The sequence below is a fragment of the Chamaea fasciata genome, unplaced genomic scaffold (assembly GCF_029207755.1).
Source record: "Chamaea fasciata isolate MVZ Bird 193981 ecotype frontalis unplaced genomic scaffold, bChaFas1.0.hap1 SCAF_3, whole genome shotgun sequence".
Classification (NCBI taxonomy): domain Eukaryota; kingdom Metazoa; phylum Chordata; class Aves; order Passeriformes; family Sylviidae; genus Chamaea; species Chamaea fasciata.
In genome coordinates, this window is record NW_027094088.1 from 18447580 (window position 1) to 18466068 (window position 18489).

The 18489-nt window shown below is 51.5% G+C and overlaps 1 protein-coding gene across 2 annotated transcripts; it reads right to left on the minus strand.

The window, feature by feature from the left end:
- Positions 1–232: 232 nt before the first annotated feature.
- Positions 233–4344, minus strand: HLX (H2.0 like homeobox). Of its 2 annotated transcripts, XM_066178215.1 has the most exons (4): positions 3351–4342; positions 2584–2763; positions 1935–2119; positions 233–1119 (listed from the first exon to the last, which is right to left on the minus strand). In XM_066178215.1, exons 1-4 carry the CDS (start codon positions 3910–3912, stop codon positions 775–777), a joined length of 1272 nt encoding a protein of 423 aa, XP_066034312.1. In that variant the 5' UTR covers positions 3913–4342; the 3' UTR covers positions 233–774. The 2 variants fall into 2 exon arrangements, with proteins under 2 accessions (XP_066034312.1, XP_066034313.1); XM_066178216.1 differs by lacking the exon at positions 2584–2763 and having other exon boundaries at positions 3351–4344.
- Between the last annotated feature and the right edge of the window lie 14145 nt (positions 4345–18489).

Consider the following 18489-nt stretch of genomic DNA (forward strand, 5'->3'; position numbering starts at 1 on the left):
TTCCTCATCGGGGCACAACTCTGCGTCATCAAATCCAGTCCTTGTCACTGCCTCCATTAGAACAAAAAAGGGAAAAAAAAAAAAAAAAAAAAAAAAGGAAAAAAAAAAAAAAAAAAAAAAAGGGGAAGGCTGCCTGGGGAGGCGATGAGAGGCAGCTGCTGCCTTCGAGCGGGGTGAATGCAGCTGGGGCAGCCACGCCAGCCCTCGCCCCTGGTCAACAGACTGACGTGGCTACAAACCATAGCAAACATTTTATTTACAGGAGTTATATATATATATATATATTTATATATTTTGTCAGTGCAGTATTTCTTGGCCGGATTACTCGAAGCAACAAGTTGCAACCAATGAGGACGTTGGCAAAATACTTCACATTGTAAATTGGTATGGGGGGTGGGGCGGGGAAAGGTGGGGATTTCGGAGAGCGTTCTCGCAGTCCCTTGCTCGGATTTTCCTCGGAGAGAACGAGGGGCGGGAAACGGAGAATTAAAATTAAAAATAAAACAAAAAAGGGAAAATAAAGAAATTAAAAAAAAGAGATTCCTCGGTCTCCTGCGAGCAGCTCCGAGGGAAAGGCGGCCGCCTCACGCTGTGCCGCCCCGGAGCCGGGGCTCCCCGCTCCGCCTGCGTCCTCGGCCCCTCGCCCCGGGCCGGGCCGGGCGCTGGCCACAGGCGGGAGCGGGCCGGGGCCGGGGCCGGTGCTGGGCCGGCCTTGCCGCGCTCCCGGGGCGGGGAAGGGAGATAAATTAGCGCACAGGTCCCGGGCCGCCCCGACTATAGGCCGCTCCGCGGCTCGGGGCTGGCGGCGGCGGGCGGCGGCGGGGAGGGCAAGCCGGTGCTGCCCGGGGACTTGGCCAGCCCGGCGGCGGGCAGACTCCGCTCGGCGCCCTCAGTCCGTTCCGTGTCGCTGGGGGCCATGTCGAGGGACTCGGCGTCGCTGCTGTCGCTGTCGCCGTCGGAGCGGCTGGGGCTGCGCTCGGGCTCCCCGGGGGCGGCTGGCGGTGCGCCGGCTCGCTGGGCCGCCGGCTCCGGCTCCGGCGGCGGCTCCTTGTCCTTCTGGGCCTGCGCTTCCTTGGAGTGCCGCCACTTCATCCGCCGGTTCTGGAACCACACCTTCACCTGCGGCCGCGCCGCCCTTAGACGGGAAGCACGGCCCCACCCCGCCCCGCACCGCGCCCGGCCCCGACCCCGACCCCTTCCACCGGCACCGGCAACGCGGGGAGAGAAGGAGGCGCCGTCCTCCCCTCCCGCTGCCCACATCCTTATGCGACTGAAGGGCTTTGTTTTGTTTTTTCCTCCTTCTAGTTTGTGTATTTAAATACCGCACACATCCCACCCCGTGTGCGTGTGTTTGTTTGTTTGTTGGGGTTTTTCCTCTCCTACTTCTTCTTCCAGGAAACCAAATCTTTCTCAAGAAACCACAGCGTTATACAATTCTGTGCGTTGCGGGCCCTCAATAGTGGAATCATTACAGAGTGGCGTTTAATGATTCCGTTTGAAGAAGTGTTTTCACTTCCTCAGAACGAAGGATTTCACAACGCAAGGAAAGATTTAGAACAAAAAAAAAAATTAAAAACAAAAAGAAAAAAAAAAAAAAAAAAAGACATTAAGGACAATGTTTTCGCTTCTGCTTCCTTTGCCTTAAACTGCCTCCTACAGCAAATTGCACTCCAGTAAAGCGCACGCTGATGGTCTGCCCTGGCCCCGCTCGTCTCCCCGCCCGGCCTGCTCCTCGGTGCCCAAAACACAGGCAAAAGCTCGGCGCCGGGCCGCGGAACGCCACGGAACCTGGGCGCAGGAGATGCTGGGGCGAGGTGCAGCTCCTCAGACAGCCCCACTTATAAAGGAAGGGAAAACACTTTGAAACCTCACTGCCCTCTGGTATCCATCTAAACTGGAAGTGAAGTTTGAAATAAAACCGGAGCCGTTCTTACTTGAGCATCTGTCAGCCCCAGCATTGCCGCCAGTTGCTTCCTGTCCGGTTTGGTGACATACTTCTGGATTTCGAACCGTTTTTCTAAACCTTTCCTCTGCAGGTTGGAAAAAACAGCCCTGGACCAGGAGCGTTTCCTCTTGTACGTCTGGGGCAGCGTGTCCTTGGTTAGAACAGCGTACGGACCTGGGGAGAGGAAGAGAAAAGCGGGGAGAGGGAGACGGCGTTATTAATATCACAGCCCGAAAAGGGAGCCTTAAATCGATCAGAATAAGATTTGGAGTGCGGTGTGCAGGGAGGGTCCAGGCCAGCGCAGCCCTGCCTGCCCGATTGGTACGTGTCCTGTCCGCTTGCACTGCCTCGGGCACGGGTGGAGCTGTCTGGAACCCGAATTTCTTCTTCTCCCCGCTCCCCGCTTCTTCTCTCTCGGCCCAGGTTATAACTCCTGTACTCGATGGGACGGTCCTCTAGATCAGGCCCTAGAAGGCTCTTCCTCCCCCCTAGCAGCCCGGCTTTCGGCCAAAATCTGAACCTCGCTACACACACCCCAGCCTTCCAAAATTGCCTGGCAAGTCCCTCCGGGAGGAAGGGGGCTGCTCCAGGACGGAGGGCCCTGCGCCACGGGAGGGTCGAGGAGGGACGAGATGTACCTGGAAAAGTGTCTTGAAACTGGTGCTGCACTGAGCTCCTTGGGTTTGTGTTTAAGGGACCCAGGATAGCAGAGGCCTCGTTAATGGGGTCTAGAGACGCGAAGAACTGGCCGGCGGAAGGCTGCAAGTTGGGGAGATGAACCCCAGTTTGGCGGCTCGTAGTTAATAAGGAGGTCAGATCTGCGAGCACAGGAACAAGGAGAGCTCTGTTATACCGCGGTCGAGACCGACAACCCGGCATGATTCGGAGCGGGTGCCCGGTCGGAGGGGTTCGGGGCGCCACCAAGCAGCCGTCTCCCGCCCCCAGGGGCTCTCCTCGGGAGAGGCGGCCGTGCCCCGGCAGTCAGACATCCTCCGACATATTTACTGCCTTGGTCAGGATGTTTACAGGCCGCGAGGGGAGATGGATTGCAGCGAAAGCCTTTACAACGCGCTGTGCCCTGGGAGACAGAAATCCCCGGCCGTTCCGGGGAGTGCGGAGCGCTCCGCTCGCTATTTTCACGCTATCGCTATTTTCCCAGGGGCGCAAGCCCTGCTCCCCGGCTCTGCCGTGTGGAGGCCGGGGCCGGGAGGGGGGGACTGGGGGAGGTGGCTCAGTGAGAGCTGTTAGAGACTCCCATTTATAACTCTATTTTTTCTTTTAACAATAATTCTTTTCTCGGCTAGATCGGAAAGTTTTCAAATCGCGGGTGTAGTCGCTAATCACAGTACAAGCAACAGAGCACCGAGTGCGTTAGCACGGAAAGCGGGCAAGCCAATTTCTCTACCTCTCAGCGTGTTGCCTTCCTTGACTTTGGGGTCAAACTCCGCCGATAAAATGCGGTCGATGCCGAATTTCAGGTCCTTGCTGGCGGGCGCCGGCGCCGAGCCGTGCGTGTGGCCGCCGGGCAGCCGGGCGGGGACCGGGGCGCCTCCGCCGCTCGCCACCGCCGCCGCGGGGGACCGGTGCTGCGGGGGGCGGTGGTGGTGGGAGTGGTAGGCGGCGGAGAGCGGCGAGAGGCGCTGCGGGAAGGCGGCGGCGGGGGCGTCGGGGGCCACGACGGGCGTGGGCCGGAGCGGCGAGGCCGCGGCGTGGAATGGACCGCCGTGGTGCACGGCTCCCAGCGCGGCCGGCATCCCGGTGCCGGGCCCCCCGGGCAGGCTGTCGGCGGCTCCTGCGGCCGCCTCGCCGCCGGCATGGAGGATGTCGGCGATGCAGAAGGACGGCTTCTTCGCCGCGGCGTCCAGCGGGAAGCAGCCGCCGGCCGCCGGCCCCGATGCAGAGCAATACGCTGCTGACCACAAGCTGAAGTTGGAGGCGTAGAAAGGAGCCAGCCCGGCCGTGTACATCCTGCCCGAGGAGGGGACGCGCCGCTCCGCAGCTCAGCTCCCGGGTGTGCGCCGCGGAGCTGCCCGCGGCCCCGGGCGCATGGGGAGGGATGGCGGGGCGAGAGGCGGCTGGTGGAGCACTTCCCGGCGATGCAAAGAGGGAGAGCCAACCAGCAAAAAATGACGGGAAAAAAAAGAAAAAAATAACCCCGAAAATTAAAAAGTGCTCAGAACCCACGGCCAGACGAAGAAAGCGAGCAGGCGAGGAGCGGAGCGGCGCAAACAAAACAAACCCAAACCAAACCCCCTTTCCTCACACTGGGGGAAGAAAAAATATCCACCCCTCCCCAAAACTTTCTCTGGCAGCGAGCAGCCCTCGCTCCCTCCCCACGCCCAATCGGCGATCCGCGGGGCCGGGCAGCGCCGCCCGCCGACACGCCCACGCAGGGCCGGGCCGGGCCGGGCCGGGGCCGCCGCCGCTCCCGCAGCGCCGGCAGCTGCGCGGCCCCGGAGCCGCGATTTGGAGCGCTTTGCCCCGTAAAGTACACTCCAACACACACCTATCCCTCCCTTAAATTGCGCTCTCGACTTTGAACAACCACCTTCGCCCTCCCTGCCCCGCCCCAACCAAAACCAGCCAAAACCAAACAAACCAAAATCCAGCGTAAGGTCGCCGCGCTCGCTGCCGCCGCGATTTCCAAAGTTTGAAAGAAACGCGCGGGGAAATTCTTGGCTATTGGAAGCAGGTCGGTCCTCTTGGAAACGATTCTCAAGGAAATGTGTTTCCTTCCCGGATAAATGAGCCTGGGATAGTCTGGAAGAGAAGGAGTCCATGCTGATGCACGCAATATATGTATTTATGAGAGCTCCCAGATATTCTGGGCCCAGGACACGTTGCGTCCTGCATTAGCAGCGATTAATTGCCCAGTATTATTTTGACGGCAGCGTAATTTTACGATAGATTTTTTGTCAGGTTCTCCATCCCGGTGGCTGCATCTGCTTGTACACCAAATACACTTTAAAAACTACTTCGTAATTTCCCAAACCTTTGACTACAGAACTATCCCCACTTTTTTTCCAGTATACCAGAACCATATGCTATATTCACTGCGATGATTTAGGGACAAATTTACGAAAGCTTTTTTTTCTTTTTTCTCTGCTCTAACATCACATCTGTCCTGACCTGACTCTAAAAATCAACTCTTCCTTTATTTTTAGTTTTCGTACAAGTAAAGCAGTAGCTGTCGTTTTGAGCAGCCTGCCAGGTCGGACTATTGCAAGTTTGCTTTGATTTTGTTTCAAAAATATCCTATTATTTTTTCCAAAGCTTTTCCCAAATTCTGACGGTTTTCGGGGAACCGCCAGAAAGGCGAACTAATTTTTTTTCGCCAGGTATGAAGATGTAGCTTCTGTGGGAATACTGAAACCACCTGCGAGGGACAGTGAACGCATTTCTTAGCCACAACCGTGTGCCATAAGGGGTGAAGGTGAGGCTGGTTCTCCGGGAAAAGTCAGGCATTTCTTTGCTTTGATTTAGTTCTTATTAACGAGGCAAAACCGAAAAATGAAGACGAGCTGTCTTGTGCCAAGGTGTGTCCGAAACCCGAAGGCGGCGAAAGAAACGGTTGATTATGTCTCAGCTTTTCCTGCCTCCACATCGGAAAGCTCCTTTCCCTCGCATCTCTTCCCCATTCTCCCTCACGCCAGCTGACCCCAGCGCCATCCTCTTGCTCTCAAACCGGATCGAACGACTCCGGTTCCACTCGCGTTCCCACCGCCGGGCAGAGCCACCCGGCCGGCCCGCCCGAGGGACGGGCAACGAAGTGTGCCCTGGGCGCTGCATCCCGGCCGCAAACAGCCTCGTTAAATTGTTGCTGCAATTACCACTGCTACCCCGGAGCGCTGGACCAGCCCGGGGCTGCTCACCAGGCAGTCAAGGCAAAAAAAAAAAAAAAAAAAAAAAAGAAACCAAAACAAACCCAAACAAAACCAAACGCGGGGGTTTTTTTGTTTTGTTTTGTGGTGGGTTTTTTTTTTTTTTGTTTGATTGGTTTTTTTGTTTTGTTTTTGTTTTTTCATTTTAGGAGCTGATTTCAAAACTCCTCTCTCCTCGCTGCCGGTGCAGGGCCCGCGAATGAGCAGCACCGGAGGGACGGGCCCGTCTGCGGGTACGCCGGGCAGACCCGACCGGGCACGCCCGCGGCTCCTCGGTGCCGCTGGTGGCCGGGATCCTGCTGTCATCCCGCGGGCACTAAAATGACCCGAAAGAAAACGCTGAACGCCTCTCACTAAAGACCTTCACCCCCAGGCTGGGCCTCGGTAGGGCCAGGGAGCCGAGCAGTCCGGGCCGTAGGGGCAGGTGCTTTCCCGGGGCTCGGCTGCGCTGCGCCCCCGCGCATTCTCCGCTGCCAGGAGCACCTGCCTCACTCCCCGGCCTCTCCCTGCTCCTGGGGACAAGGGGGTCCTTTCTCCCCAAAGGCCTCCGCAGGCCTCCCTGCCTGCCCGGGGACACGCAGGGCTGCGCGGCCGCGCTGCCTGGGGAGGCGGCGGCCCCTCCTCCCCGCGCAAGGAGGGAGAAGGCTGCAGGAAACCCGGGGCTCGCTGCAGTCCAGGTCATCTCCTGTTTTTTGAGAGGTTCCAACTCGGACTAAATGAGCGGATGTGCCTGCGAGATTTGTCCCAAAATAGAAGCGGCTTTAGTATTTTAGGATACAGCAGAAATCCTTATTTCTTCCGGAGAAAAACTTCATAATGAGCGCGAGCACTTCCCTTTTCAATATTTGTGCAACTTTATCTCGACCAGCAAGTTGCTTTGGTGACGCAAATCCGCCCTTGTGTATTGCAACTACAAAAATAAATGCAAGGAAATCAATTCCCTTCTAGCAATGAAAACATAAATATACAGCTGCGACTTTCCCCTTTAATCTTGCTTTCCGAGGGACTCGAGAAGGAGGCGAATGAACTGTGCGGCAGAAGCGATGCTTTTTTTTTTTTTTTTTTTTTTTTTTTTAGGAATGGAGTCTCGAAGGACTTTTTTTTCTTCTTCCCGAGGCCGACACAGGAGGTGAAAAAAAATTATTTGAGTTCTTACGAGGGGAAAATAGAAGGACTAAGCCCGAGGCTCCGTAGCTTCTCCGTCCCTACTCGAGGGCACGGGACCGGGAGCATCCCGGAAAGGGCCGAGCGCTGCCTGCCAGCGCCCCGCGGGGCAGGACAGCCCTTTCGGCCAAATGCCTGCCCCGTCCAGCTCCCCGGCGAGCTGCGGGCAGGCCGATCCCACGGATCCCGCCGGGATGCTGGCAGCCCGATCCCCCGGCCGCCTCTCGCTAGCCCCGAGCGGTGCCCTAGCCCGAGGCAGCCCGTTCACCCCTCCGGGGGCTCTCCATCACCGCGGGCAGCGCTCGTCGGCCCAGCCGCGGGGGGATGGGGAGCCAGGTTTGCCCCTCCGAGCCGGCCCAGGATGGTGGCGGAGCGGCCTCCAGCCCTCCTTCTCCGTCGCCCGCGGCCTGCGCCTTGCCTGTTGGATTTTAGGCTTCTGTACGTGCTCTGATTATTCCTATATTTGTATCTAGAAACGTATATGTGCGAGACGTACAAAAATGTTTTAAAAGTAAAAAAACTATTATATGTCTCTGGAAGAGTACTTGTTAAATATTTGATCCTCACGGGAAGCCTTGAAGGAAGAAGGTTCGCTCGGGCGGCGTTAGCGGGACCCCTGTACCCTGCCTCGGGCGTCCCGCGGAGCCGCCCGTTCGCCCCGCCCGCGCAGCGCCGCGCCGGGCACCCCCCAAAGCCCGTGCTCTGTCGCCATCTGCCGAGACCCTGGGACGGGGCTTCCCCACCCTCCTAAAAACCTCCCACTTCCAAAAAACCCACTCCGGGGGCCGCGCGAGCAGCGGACGAGCCCGTTTGGGGAGCCGCTCCCGCCGCAGCCGCCCCGGGCTGGGACCGCAGGGTGGGCAGGGGCGCAGTGCGGGAACGGGGGGTACCGGCGGCTGCCGCGGGATGCAGGAGCGCTGCAGCGGGGCCGCCTCCCCGACCGCCGCCCGAGACCCTCGGCAGGGATCCGCTGCAGCCGCCGCCGCGGGGCTGGAGGGGCTTCCCCCAGTTGGGCAAAGCTCGTTATCTGAAAGGCTCAACAGCAGCGCAGGCAGGAACTGCCCAGAACCGCAAGCGAACCCAGTGACTAAGCTGGTCAACCCCTTGGCGTTTCCTTTCCATTGTTTCACGCGTTATTTAGTTGAATACCTGTGTCAGTAAGTCACGACTAATGTTATGTCATCTGCTGAGCAGCCCTGGAAGGCGTCGGAAAGCAGGCGGGATCTGGGTTTCCGTGCAGTAGGGCAGGATCTCAAGCCGTCTGCGGGTGTATTTGAGCTGCTGTTTGAATTCGGGTCAGAGTGTGCTTTTGGAGGGAAGCGCCTGATCCTCCTCTTCACTTGCAGCTTTGTACCAAGGAGGGGTGTTGGGGTGCACACCCAGGAATCCTCGATGGGAACTGAGTCCATAGGGCATGCTAAAATTGCTCTGAAGCAAAATTCCTCTGAAATGTCTATATTACAGTTGTCTGAAAACTCCATGGGTTTTTCAGTCCCAAGAATTGTTCATATGTTCCAGCAGAGTAGGTCCCATTGAACGGGTCCATATGTGAGAGTGGATCAAAGCCTGAAGCTCCCAGCTCCAGGGATAGCACACCAGCCACTGAGCTGGAGACTTGTTCTCACACTTGCACGCTTGCATGCTGTGGCTTTCTTTCAACTGCTGAAGCTGCTATTTTCTTAGGAAACACATTAGAGCATGGGATGCTGAGGGTTTCACGGGGAGAGACTTTTTGTAGTTCCCCAAATGCTGTGTAGTCCCTAAAGTCCCTTCAGACTGAGAGGAGACCTGAAAACACTGATTCACCTCTGCTCTTTAGTACCTGGCTCAGAGATCTGGGATGCGGGAGGGCACTACATCTTTCCACAGCCATGCATACAAAAGAAAGGAGGGATCTTCCCTTCCTTCTTTTTTTTTTTTTTCTTTTTTTTTTTTCTTTTTTTTTTTCTTTTTTTTTTTTTTTTTTTTTTTTTTTTTTTTTAATGTGTGTGTGAGTGAAAAGCTGAAGATTAATAAATCTTACAGAAGGGTCAGGGTAAGAAATATCAGCTGGAGAGAAGTGCCTCTTCACGACCCCCAGGAAACAAGGCTGCATTCTGAGGACTAGCAGGATCAGCAGGACCAGAACATCCCTTTCCTGGGGTTTCCTTTGGGTTGGAGCAGGCAGTTCTGCTCACTGTGCTGGCTTTTCTGAATCCCATTTTTAGACACCTGATGCTGTGCTGGGAGATGGGAACTGTAGACCTCCAATTCCATGATGTTTTGAGCTGCTTGAAGTTACAAGTGCCAGTCTGCCATTCTCCCTGCATTCCAGCCTGTCCGCTCCTATCCCTGGGGATATAAAATCAACTCTGTCAGTAAGAAGTTTTATACTGCCACAGTAACCCAAACCAGCTTCTTTATCATGTGGCCAGCCAGGGTGAGGGTGCTGGGGGAAACACACATTTGAGAGAGAGGCTGGCGGGACTCCTGTGACCCTCTTCTAGTCCACTCTAATCTCTCATCAGGTCACACATTAATTTAAGTGCTGCTTCTTGTAACTGCTTTCTGCAATCTAAACTGGGTCCTTCACGCATGGAGAGCCCCTGAGTTTGTTTTCCTTTCCATCAGCATCATATCATATACACTATCCAATCATCCTGATTTCATAGCCTAGTCCACCTTCACGCTGCAGTCAGACCATAATCTGCTTGCAGGGGGACTTATCATGGGCTAGTTGCGATTTTCCAGGCCTCACCAACGGAGAGGTTTGCTGAGAGCTGGTGTGCAATTAACCCTCTGGTGGCTGATTAAAGGTGACAGGACGTGCAGAAGTGCTGACCCCCTGCTCTCATGTGCAACCACCCATCAGGGAAGCATTTGCTTGCACATGCTGGATTTAGCTGGCACAGTGTACTTCGACTGAAAACAAGCACCACTGCCTAAAATGAAGGTGATTTGACTCTCAGTGAAAAATGACCATGCATTTAGGTATTTCCTAAATCTGACAAGTGAGTGTAACTACACCTGTTTTCAGCTGAGACCCGAATGGCCAGCTCCTTAACTGAGGCAAACTACTGCTGTTGAGGGCAGGCTCCGGGTACTTGAGTTCAAGCTGGATATTTAGATGCAAGTACAGACGAAAACTAAATGTGCCTTTTTTTTTTTTTTTTTTTTTTTTTAATTGCCATGGTGGATCATCATCTCTATGATTTTGCCGGAACAATCCCAGTCTATTTCCACAAAACCTGGCTGATGCGTTCAGCCCTTTGGTTCTCCAGCAGCAGTACATTAAAGTTACTGCACAGAAAAGCTGTTCAATATTGAAGAAGAATATACTGATTACTGCCTAATAAAAATCTTAGTAGAAACAGTTTCCTCCTTCTTGCCAACAGCAGTCAAAAATGTGGGGAAGCTGAAAATAAAGATATCAGAATACAGATGCATAAAAGGCAAAATCAACCCCATAAGGAAGTCAAGTTTCTAGAAGAAAATTACTCTGTAAAACTCATGTGGATTTGAGAAAAGTTATTGTTTCTCTTCTACCCCTCCTTTCATGTTCAAAGTGGATTTAAATACAGTAGGTACATATCAGCTCAACTTTAAAATCAGCTATTTCCTTGCTATTAGCATATATAAAACACCAGGAAAATTATGTCATCAAGGCCCTTCCAAAAAGTCCCATCTTAACCTTTTTTTGCCCAAGGGAGATGCTTCCTGGTGGATGCCAAATGGGAGTGCCAGCCAGAGGAGTTTAATGGGCCCATAAACAAGCATGCCAGACTATATAGTGTGTATAGCACCCTCCAGAGCTCTGCTTCCCTCACTGGAACCGAATCCGCTCAAAATAAAGTCCAGTCATCACTTGGACAGCTCACAGATTCCCTGTGTCAGGCTCCACCAGGTCTTGGAAGACCCAGGTCACCTCCCTGTGAGACACCCAGGAGGGTGGGCAGATTTTCAGGGTAGTGTAAGGTATCCCCTTCCCAGCTGCGGGTCTGGGATGCTGCCTACAGCAATAGCCACTCCTCCACGCCTTCAACAATTGGAAACAAAAACAGAGGAGGCACAGTCAACACAGCAATGCAGCACACAGGGGAAGTAATTTCCTACTGATACCTCTAACACATCATTTTGTATCTCACTGCCTGGGATCTGGTTACCTTTATCTTAGCCAAAAGACTGTAGCGGTCATAAAAGGTAATTTGCTTTTATTTCTTCTAAAAATTTTTATCATGAGATTTTGATTATCTGTCCCATAGCAATGAATTCCAAAGTCTCGTTATTTCCCATGTCTGCCTTCACTGTCCTGTCCTTAATTTTCTTTCCTGATTTCTCAGCTCCTTGAGGCATCCATTCATCTCTGAATTGTGAAATGGAGAGAAAAAAGGCAAGGCCGATCAGTTTTTCCGTTCATTTGTCACAGTGTCTAACTCAAATGTTTACCCTTGCCCCCCTGATATATAAACTCCTTTCCAAGCCAAGACATTCTCATTTTCTCAGCTAAGCAATCCACTACATTTTGTGGCCATGCTGAATGGTAATATGAATCTCAACACGTTTCAGGTCTCAGCCTAACTTTGCAAGGAATAAAGACAGCGGAGACGGTCTCATCACTGTGATCTTTCCCAAACCCTAACGAAGCAGCACCCTCTAGTGCAAGCTGACAATAAAATCCTCTTTCACAACAACCCTCCTGGGTCACACTCAGTTTGGGTGCACGGCCACTGGAACTGCTGGGAGTGAGCTCAGCCACAAGGCTTTACTCTTCCCTCTGAAACTTTCTCAGATTTCCTCCCTAGGACCCCACGGATGTTGCACGTTCCCCAGGGCTCTGGCTGACCCAAGGCAGCAGCATTGCCTACAGCCAGGAGGCAGGGATGGCCATGGTGCCAAGCTGCTTTCATTTCTGTGGGACACTGCTACCCACCAAAGCCTGGAAGTAGAGAAATTATTCCTTGTGAGGAGTCTGTCTCCAGCCTTGGGTGTTTTGAGACATGTAAGAGGTGTCCTACATGGTTTGGGAGGACCAGAGGCTAAAGGGAAGGTGAAAAGGGGTCGGCTGATGCAGGAAGGGGGCTGAGCTGAGGGCTGGGCTGCAGGAAGCAGGGCTGGGTGTGGAGGGGGGATTGGGACTTTCACATGGAGTAAGGCATTGGTTTCTGGGAGCTCTGGGGACTAACCAGGTGTGAAAGCTGAGGCTGAGGGCAACATGGTGTTGTATTACTTCTGGTGCAATTTGCTTTCATTACTAGCAATTTCCATACGTTTCATCAGTTTTATTGTTGTTCGGAGGAAGGAGAACAAGAAAACGACACAATTTTGGCAGACCCTGAGCAGGGGGTGACCTGTGGGGTGAGCAAGGGGGAGCGGGGTCATTCTTGGATGCCATCAGCCACAACACAGAGCCAAGTTAACTGTGTCGTGTCCCGCACAAAATCCTACTGCCCCAGCACACATTGGGGATTTCACAGACCCAGAAAACACAGACCTCCCCTCTCACACTCTAAAAATAAAGCTGAGTGAATGGCTACTTGAGATTTTGTGAAAATGAAAAGAAACCTGCTTAACCAGAGGTGGAAATTTTGTCCAGCATTTCAACGCTCCACTTTCATTAGGAGCTGGAAGGAAGCTGCAGTGCTTAAGGCAGGGAAGGAGAGTAAATCCCTCAGTGAAACAGCAAGGTGATGCTGAGGTTTGGGAGCCACTCTGTGCCCACACAAACACAGGGTTTGACATTCACCCTGGGCACGTGCAGTCCCTACAGAGCAAATATCAGAGTCCTGGGGAAAGCAGGTGAGGCACCAGAGCTAATGACTTGTGTGGTGGTTTCACCCACTTCTAATGCTTCTGCTTTTTGAATGTACCAGGCACACTGTGAGATCAGCTGCAGCTTCAGTGTAAAAGGGAAATGTAGGAGCTGCTGCATTTTCTCAAGACACGAGAAATAATGTCTGGAGTGGTGATTTGGTTTTGGGGAGGGCTATTTTTAGGCTAACAACAAGAAGCTCCACAGGGTGAGGTTGAACCATGTGGGTAAGGGGGTGGAGATGGCCTGAAGCCATCTCAGCTATCTCCAAATAAGAGACTGCCCTGGGGAGGAAGCAGGGATGGAGGGAAGGAGGGAAGCAGGGGTGGAGGGAGAGAGGCTGGACCCCTTCTCTCACCCAGCCAGGGTGGGGGCTTGCGGGAAACAGGACAGCAGTGCTTTGATCCTGATCCCATAGCACTGCTCCAGTTTTCTGGAGGAGCCTTTCCCTTCATTACCATTCCCTACCACCTCTGGGGGCTTCTGCAGAGAGGCTGGATACAGCTCTGCTAGGCTGGGAAGGGGATATCTTACAGTAGACACAAAAACCCGTTGCACTGGAGGGAAGAAATGCTTCTCTACCTTCTCCATCTCCACACTGTATTTTACTATTCTCTCCAAATGAAGCAAACATCATTATTTCCCATTAGGTGTTCCTGGTGCAAGAGTATTTCATTGAAAAATGGTTCTTTAATGCTAAGGGGAATTATACTCCTAGCGTGATTTATATTAATAAGGCATGTGCAGTTCCTTAGTACATTCAGACCCAGATGGGAAATGGATTTTTTTTTCTTCATTCCACACAACATCTGATGAAGTGCTCCAAGCATACAATTTAACAAGCTATTCTCCTCTGGCCTTACTGATGAAAAATAGTCCGTTGTGTCGACTCCTCAGATGCCTATTTTTACACCTTCTGTTTGTTCTTAGTTTGACGTTGTTAATCATGGTCCCACCAAAGCCCCATTGTTCAGCTCTTCAAGAAGAATGTTGTTATATTGACTGTTTGTGCGTCAGCCCAGCTCTCTCTGGAGCTGCACTTGGATGAAATTAGATAATTTCCATTAGGAGAACAGGCATTATTAGTCCCCAATGCCAAATTGAAACGAGAGCCAAGATTACTATTTCTGGCCGTGTTCACCTCAGGAAGGAACCTTCTCAGCTTTAATGGGATTTTGCTATTGTTGGTTGCCTTCTGTTTGACACTGGGCCAGCAGGGTTGAAAATTGTTTAGAAAGCTGCATGAAATATAATAGAGCCCAAGCCATTTGCTGCAGCACATTCCAGCATGATGTTTATTTTGAAAAAAAAAAAAAAAAAGGAAAAAAATTATTGTCCTTGGCAGTGAAAAAAAAATCCCACTAACTTGACTTGCAGAACATATGCTTCTTGTTGCTGTTCACAACGTGCTGCCACGATTGGCACGTTACACAGAGAAGTGGTAAATCTAATATTATTTGTAATGATCTCCAGGACTTGTAGAAGCGGATCACAGGCACAGGCAGCAACTTTATGACAAGAAAACAAGGTGAGGCATGATACCAGGTCAGGCCCAAAGGAAGAAGTCAAATCCCATGTTAGACAAGAAAATGTGTGTCCTCGTGTTCTGCTGCTCCGTTTTCCCATCTGTAAGATGGGAATCTGTAACATCTCTCCCACATGAAGAAATTAGGACATGTGCTCCCTGAATCTTGCCTTTATGGGTGCTGGAGGTCATCTGAGCCAGGCTCAGCCCTTCCCCAGCCCCAGGGGCACAGCTCTGCCCATCCCACCACCTGCCTCTCCCCGGCAGTGGCCAGGCTCTGCTGTTGCTGCTATTGCTTGGAGGGCGGCTCTCTTTCCTCCCCTGTGTCACACCCCTCACCATCACCTCATGTGAACACCTCCCCTGCATCTCAGGATGCTGATCCTTGACATCCAGCCTGACAGTGGGGATGGGGGCTGAACCCTTGCTCAGCCCCAAATTCTTCACGGGCTTCCTTCTGCTCCACATAGCACTGTTTTGTTCTCTCAGTGCTGTCCTAAAATAGTTATTAATGAAAGCAGAGTTGACTTTGGAGAGAAGGTTTCTGATTCCTTGGCATTTCCAATGTGTAAGCTATCTAAAGGTATTGAAATGCAAGACATTTTTGGGATGAGAGCAGAATCCAAAACCACATTTTCCCACTGGGCCCCTTTAGAGCCAGACCCACCTTTGTTGCACTTTACTCCTTGTCTATTCAAGCCCTTAAGAAGCTGAGCAAATAGAACAAAGTTATCCATCATAAGAAAAATAAATAAAGCAAGCAATCTTCAAAGGCTTCAGATGAGGATCCACGCAACAATGCCGGTGTTATCCCTGGGCAATAAACCAGAGCACTCCTTTGTTTATACAACCTAGTGTTTACTTCTATTTTAACCAACAAACATTGACTGATTGCATAGTCTTGGCTGGAAACCATCTGAAAAATAATTAAAAATACAATTAGGCTAAAAAAAAAATCCATGGCAGACGCCAGCCGACACATTTCCTCCACACAAAGCTGCCACCCGCCTGCATGGAGCTGCTTGGACTGAGCCAGAGCACAGCAGCCATTGTCCCCAGCAGAACCAACACCCAGGCCCTTGCCTTGACTGGGGGCATTGGCCACCTCAGGGCCTGCCCCCATGGAGGCTGTTGTGGAGCTGAGCTGGCAGGTGCTGCTCACATTTGGAAGATGCTGGGCTAGGATGATCCATTTCTGCGCTTGCTCATCTCCCATACCTGCTGTCCAGTGGAACCAGCATTTTTAGAAGAGGTGTAAAGCTGACCACAGATTGTGCCTGCCCAGAGCATCCTTTAGCATTGATCCGACACAGGAGAGGTTTTGGACAGGTTGTGGGAGATGCTGCCCCTTGCCCACAAGGCTCGGCAGCTGGGCTCCTGCAGGAGGTTTGATTCCTACGGCTCCAAATGCCACCACACAGGTCAGCCACTGGTTTTGCAGCCAGTAGGGAACAAACTGATCCCAGTGTGACCTGTTGTGGAAAGTCATCCGGGGTGGCTCGCAGAGACACCTCTCCTCGTCAAATCCCTTCATAATTGCCACCCCTGGCAACTACTGGCAGTGAGGTTCTTGGTATTTGGGCACATGACTGTGAAGTTTATAGGTTCCAAATGAAAGCGTCCAGACATTGCCCAGGTCCCCATTTTCACCTTTCAATTAACTCTGGAACTGACTCAATAAGTGAAATGCCCGGAAACTGTAGGTTAGACAGAAAATAATCTGTGTTTACAAGGCTGGGGGATCTCATAATCACCCTGGCTATCTCTTCACTTAGAGCATTTGTCTTCTCACCAACCTTTTTTTTTTTTTTTTTTTTTCTTTTCCCTCTTCATGCTGTGAAATGTTCATTGTCTCCTGCTAAGGAAAGTTTGATAAGGATCTTGCTGAGAGTGGCTTTTAGGAAAACCCATTGCTCCAAAAAGGAACCAACCATTGTAGAAGCCAGCACTTCAAAGTCATAGCAGTATCTTGTTTTTTTGCACCAAATAAATAAATAAAATGAAGATGAACAATGTGTTTCCATTTAAGGAGGAGTGTGGGAAAATCCAGGTCTCATCAGACTGGAAAGCGGAGTGGTATATGCTGACTAAGAGACTGGAAATAGCACGGTGTCAATTGAAGGAATTCAGGCTTGAATAATCACATCAGGCAGGCAATGTCAGATGGGAACCAAGGCCCCAAACCTGTCCATTTGAACTCCTTGGGATTCACATGAGGAATCACACACTGGCTCCACATGTTGCTTGTGCTTCCCGGGGAAGCTCAGTGCTGGGCCTTCTCTGTGCCGAGCCAGCAGGAGCATGGATCTACCCAGACACCCACCACTAATCTATGACTCCAGCACAGGAGAGCATGCAGATGATGCGTGCCACATCATGTTGCAACCAAAGCTGGTGCCAGCCCTTCCAAAACCTCTTTCCTTGTCTTCAGAGAGCTTTGAGTGGGAGCTCACTGCCTTATTGTTCAACCTAATCACGTGCCCAGCACTTTTGTTTGTATTTGGGACCCAGACCCTGGGTGACAGAGGGACTGCAGGTCACTACCTCTGCCTTCACAAAGGCATTTTCTGCTCTCCACCTGGCATTGGTTTATGTGTGCCCAGCCTCAGCTGGATGCCTCAGGTCTTAGAAAATAGCAGGTTTTTTCCAGCATGATCCATTGTCAGGATGGCAGCTGTTTCCCCTTCTCTCCTTTGCACCCCAAGGTGCTGCAACCTTTGCCATGCCTCCATCCTACCCTGCCAGTGCCCCCAGCTCAGCCAAGCCATCACAGATGGTCCAAGTGTCCCTCAGTGTTTTATATCTAATTAACCTTTTTTTATTTTTAAATTAGCTGTTGAGGAAGGGAGAAAAGAGCAGGAGAGATCCCATCCTTTGGTGCTGTGGGACTTAGTGCTGTTTAAATAACAACAAAATATTGCAAAGGAAAAAATTTGCAGTATATCAGCATGTTTTTAAGGTTGGTGGGAAAAAAAAGACCTCTAGTCCCAGTGGTATCAGCAAAGAAAATGTCCATTGGATTCTAGTTCTTAAAAAAAATATCTGAGTAATGCAGAAAGCTCTGGGCTTGGGTAATGTGTGGTCACTGGAGTGCTCAGTGAGGGGGAAGGGAAACACACAGCCAGCCTAGAGCCTCATCACAGCCTCATGAAAATTAACGTGCCTGTGTTCTCTAAGGAGGAGGGTGCTGCATGCCCAGAGGAAAAGGGAAAAAGACGGGGAGGAGAAGAACGGATGCTGGGTGTTTCCTTTCCATCTCACTCCAAGCTTGCTAAATTCAGCTTTTCATTTGCTGAAAAGAAGAACTAGAAATCCCACTCCACCTGGAAGGACAATTTTCACCCTAGTCGTCAAAGTCTGGAAAATGGGTGTCTGCACTGCAGGAATTTTTATGAATAGTGAATGACAGTTTAAACTTTATTCTCTTTCCCACTATTTTATGAACACTTACATGAGTACTTCAATCTGTGCCTGCAAGGAAACCGGTTTTCCAAAGGTGGGATCAGGCAGAGACCCTCCATAGCTGCAGGGAGAGGGTGCTAAGTACATATACATGCACATACTCGAGCATGAGCAAAAGGCTGAGCAAACCACAACAGAGAGATCAGAGCACCACGCAATCACTTTGCTTAGGGGATGGAGCCAGAACCATGGGAGAAGAGGAATGGATTCAGATAGTTCACTCTTTTCTGGAAAGAGCCTTCTTTGAAGGTAGGAAAACCACAGAGAGAATCACAGAATCACAACCCACAGCCCCATCCCAGAGAGCCAAGGAAAAGCAGCCTGAGCTCAGAGCAGCCTGTTGGTCCTTCCAGACTTTCCAGATGGCATTTGGTTCTTCCTATGGTTTACAGTCCACCATAGTGCAGTTTTTGGTCTGAGGGTTACATAAAAATACCGATTCTCCTGAAGTTGAATGATTTAGGAGCTCATTCCTCAGGTTCAGACTTACTGCTGGTGTCTTAATCCACACCCAGCTACAAGTGAGCTTCTTTATCAAAAACATCCCATTTTTCAGGTTTTCATGGAAAAAGAAAAAAAAAGTCTTTGTTAAATGTTGTCGAAAGGAAAACCTTTTATTTTTATCAACAGTTCCCAAGGACATGCATTTTCTCAACAACTTCATGGACAGGATGTGCCAGTGGGAAAGATATGGGTTTTAATCACTGTCCCTCAGCCAGGCCAG

What these genes read in the sequence shown, in the direction of transcription:
- HLX (XM_066178215.1), bottom strand. Translation starts at nt 3,912, where the DNA reads ATGTACACGGCCGGGCTGGCTCCTTTCTACGCCTCCAACTTCAGCTTG. An exon ending in GGAAGGCAACACGCTGAGAG is followed by an intron (nt 2,764 to 3,350) that starts GTAGAGAAATTG and finishes CTGTGCTCGCAG; the next exon opens with ATCTGACCTCCTTATTAACT. An exon ending in GTTTCAAGACACTTTTCCAG is followed by an intron (nt 2,120 to 2,583) that starts GTACATCTCGTC and finishes TCCTCTCCCCAG; the next exon opens with GTCCGTACGCTGTTCTAACC.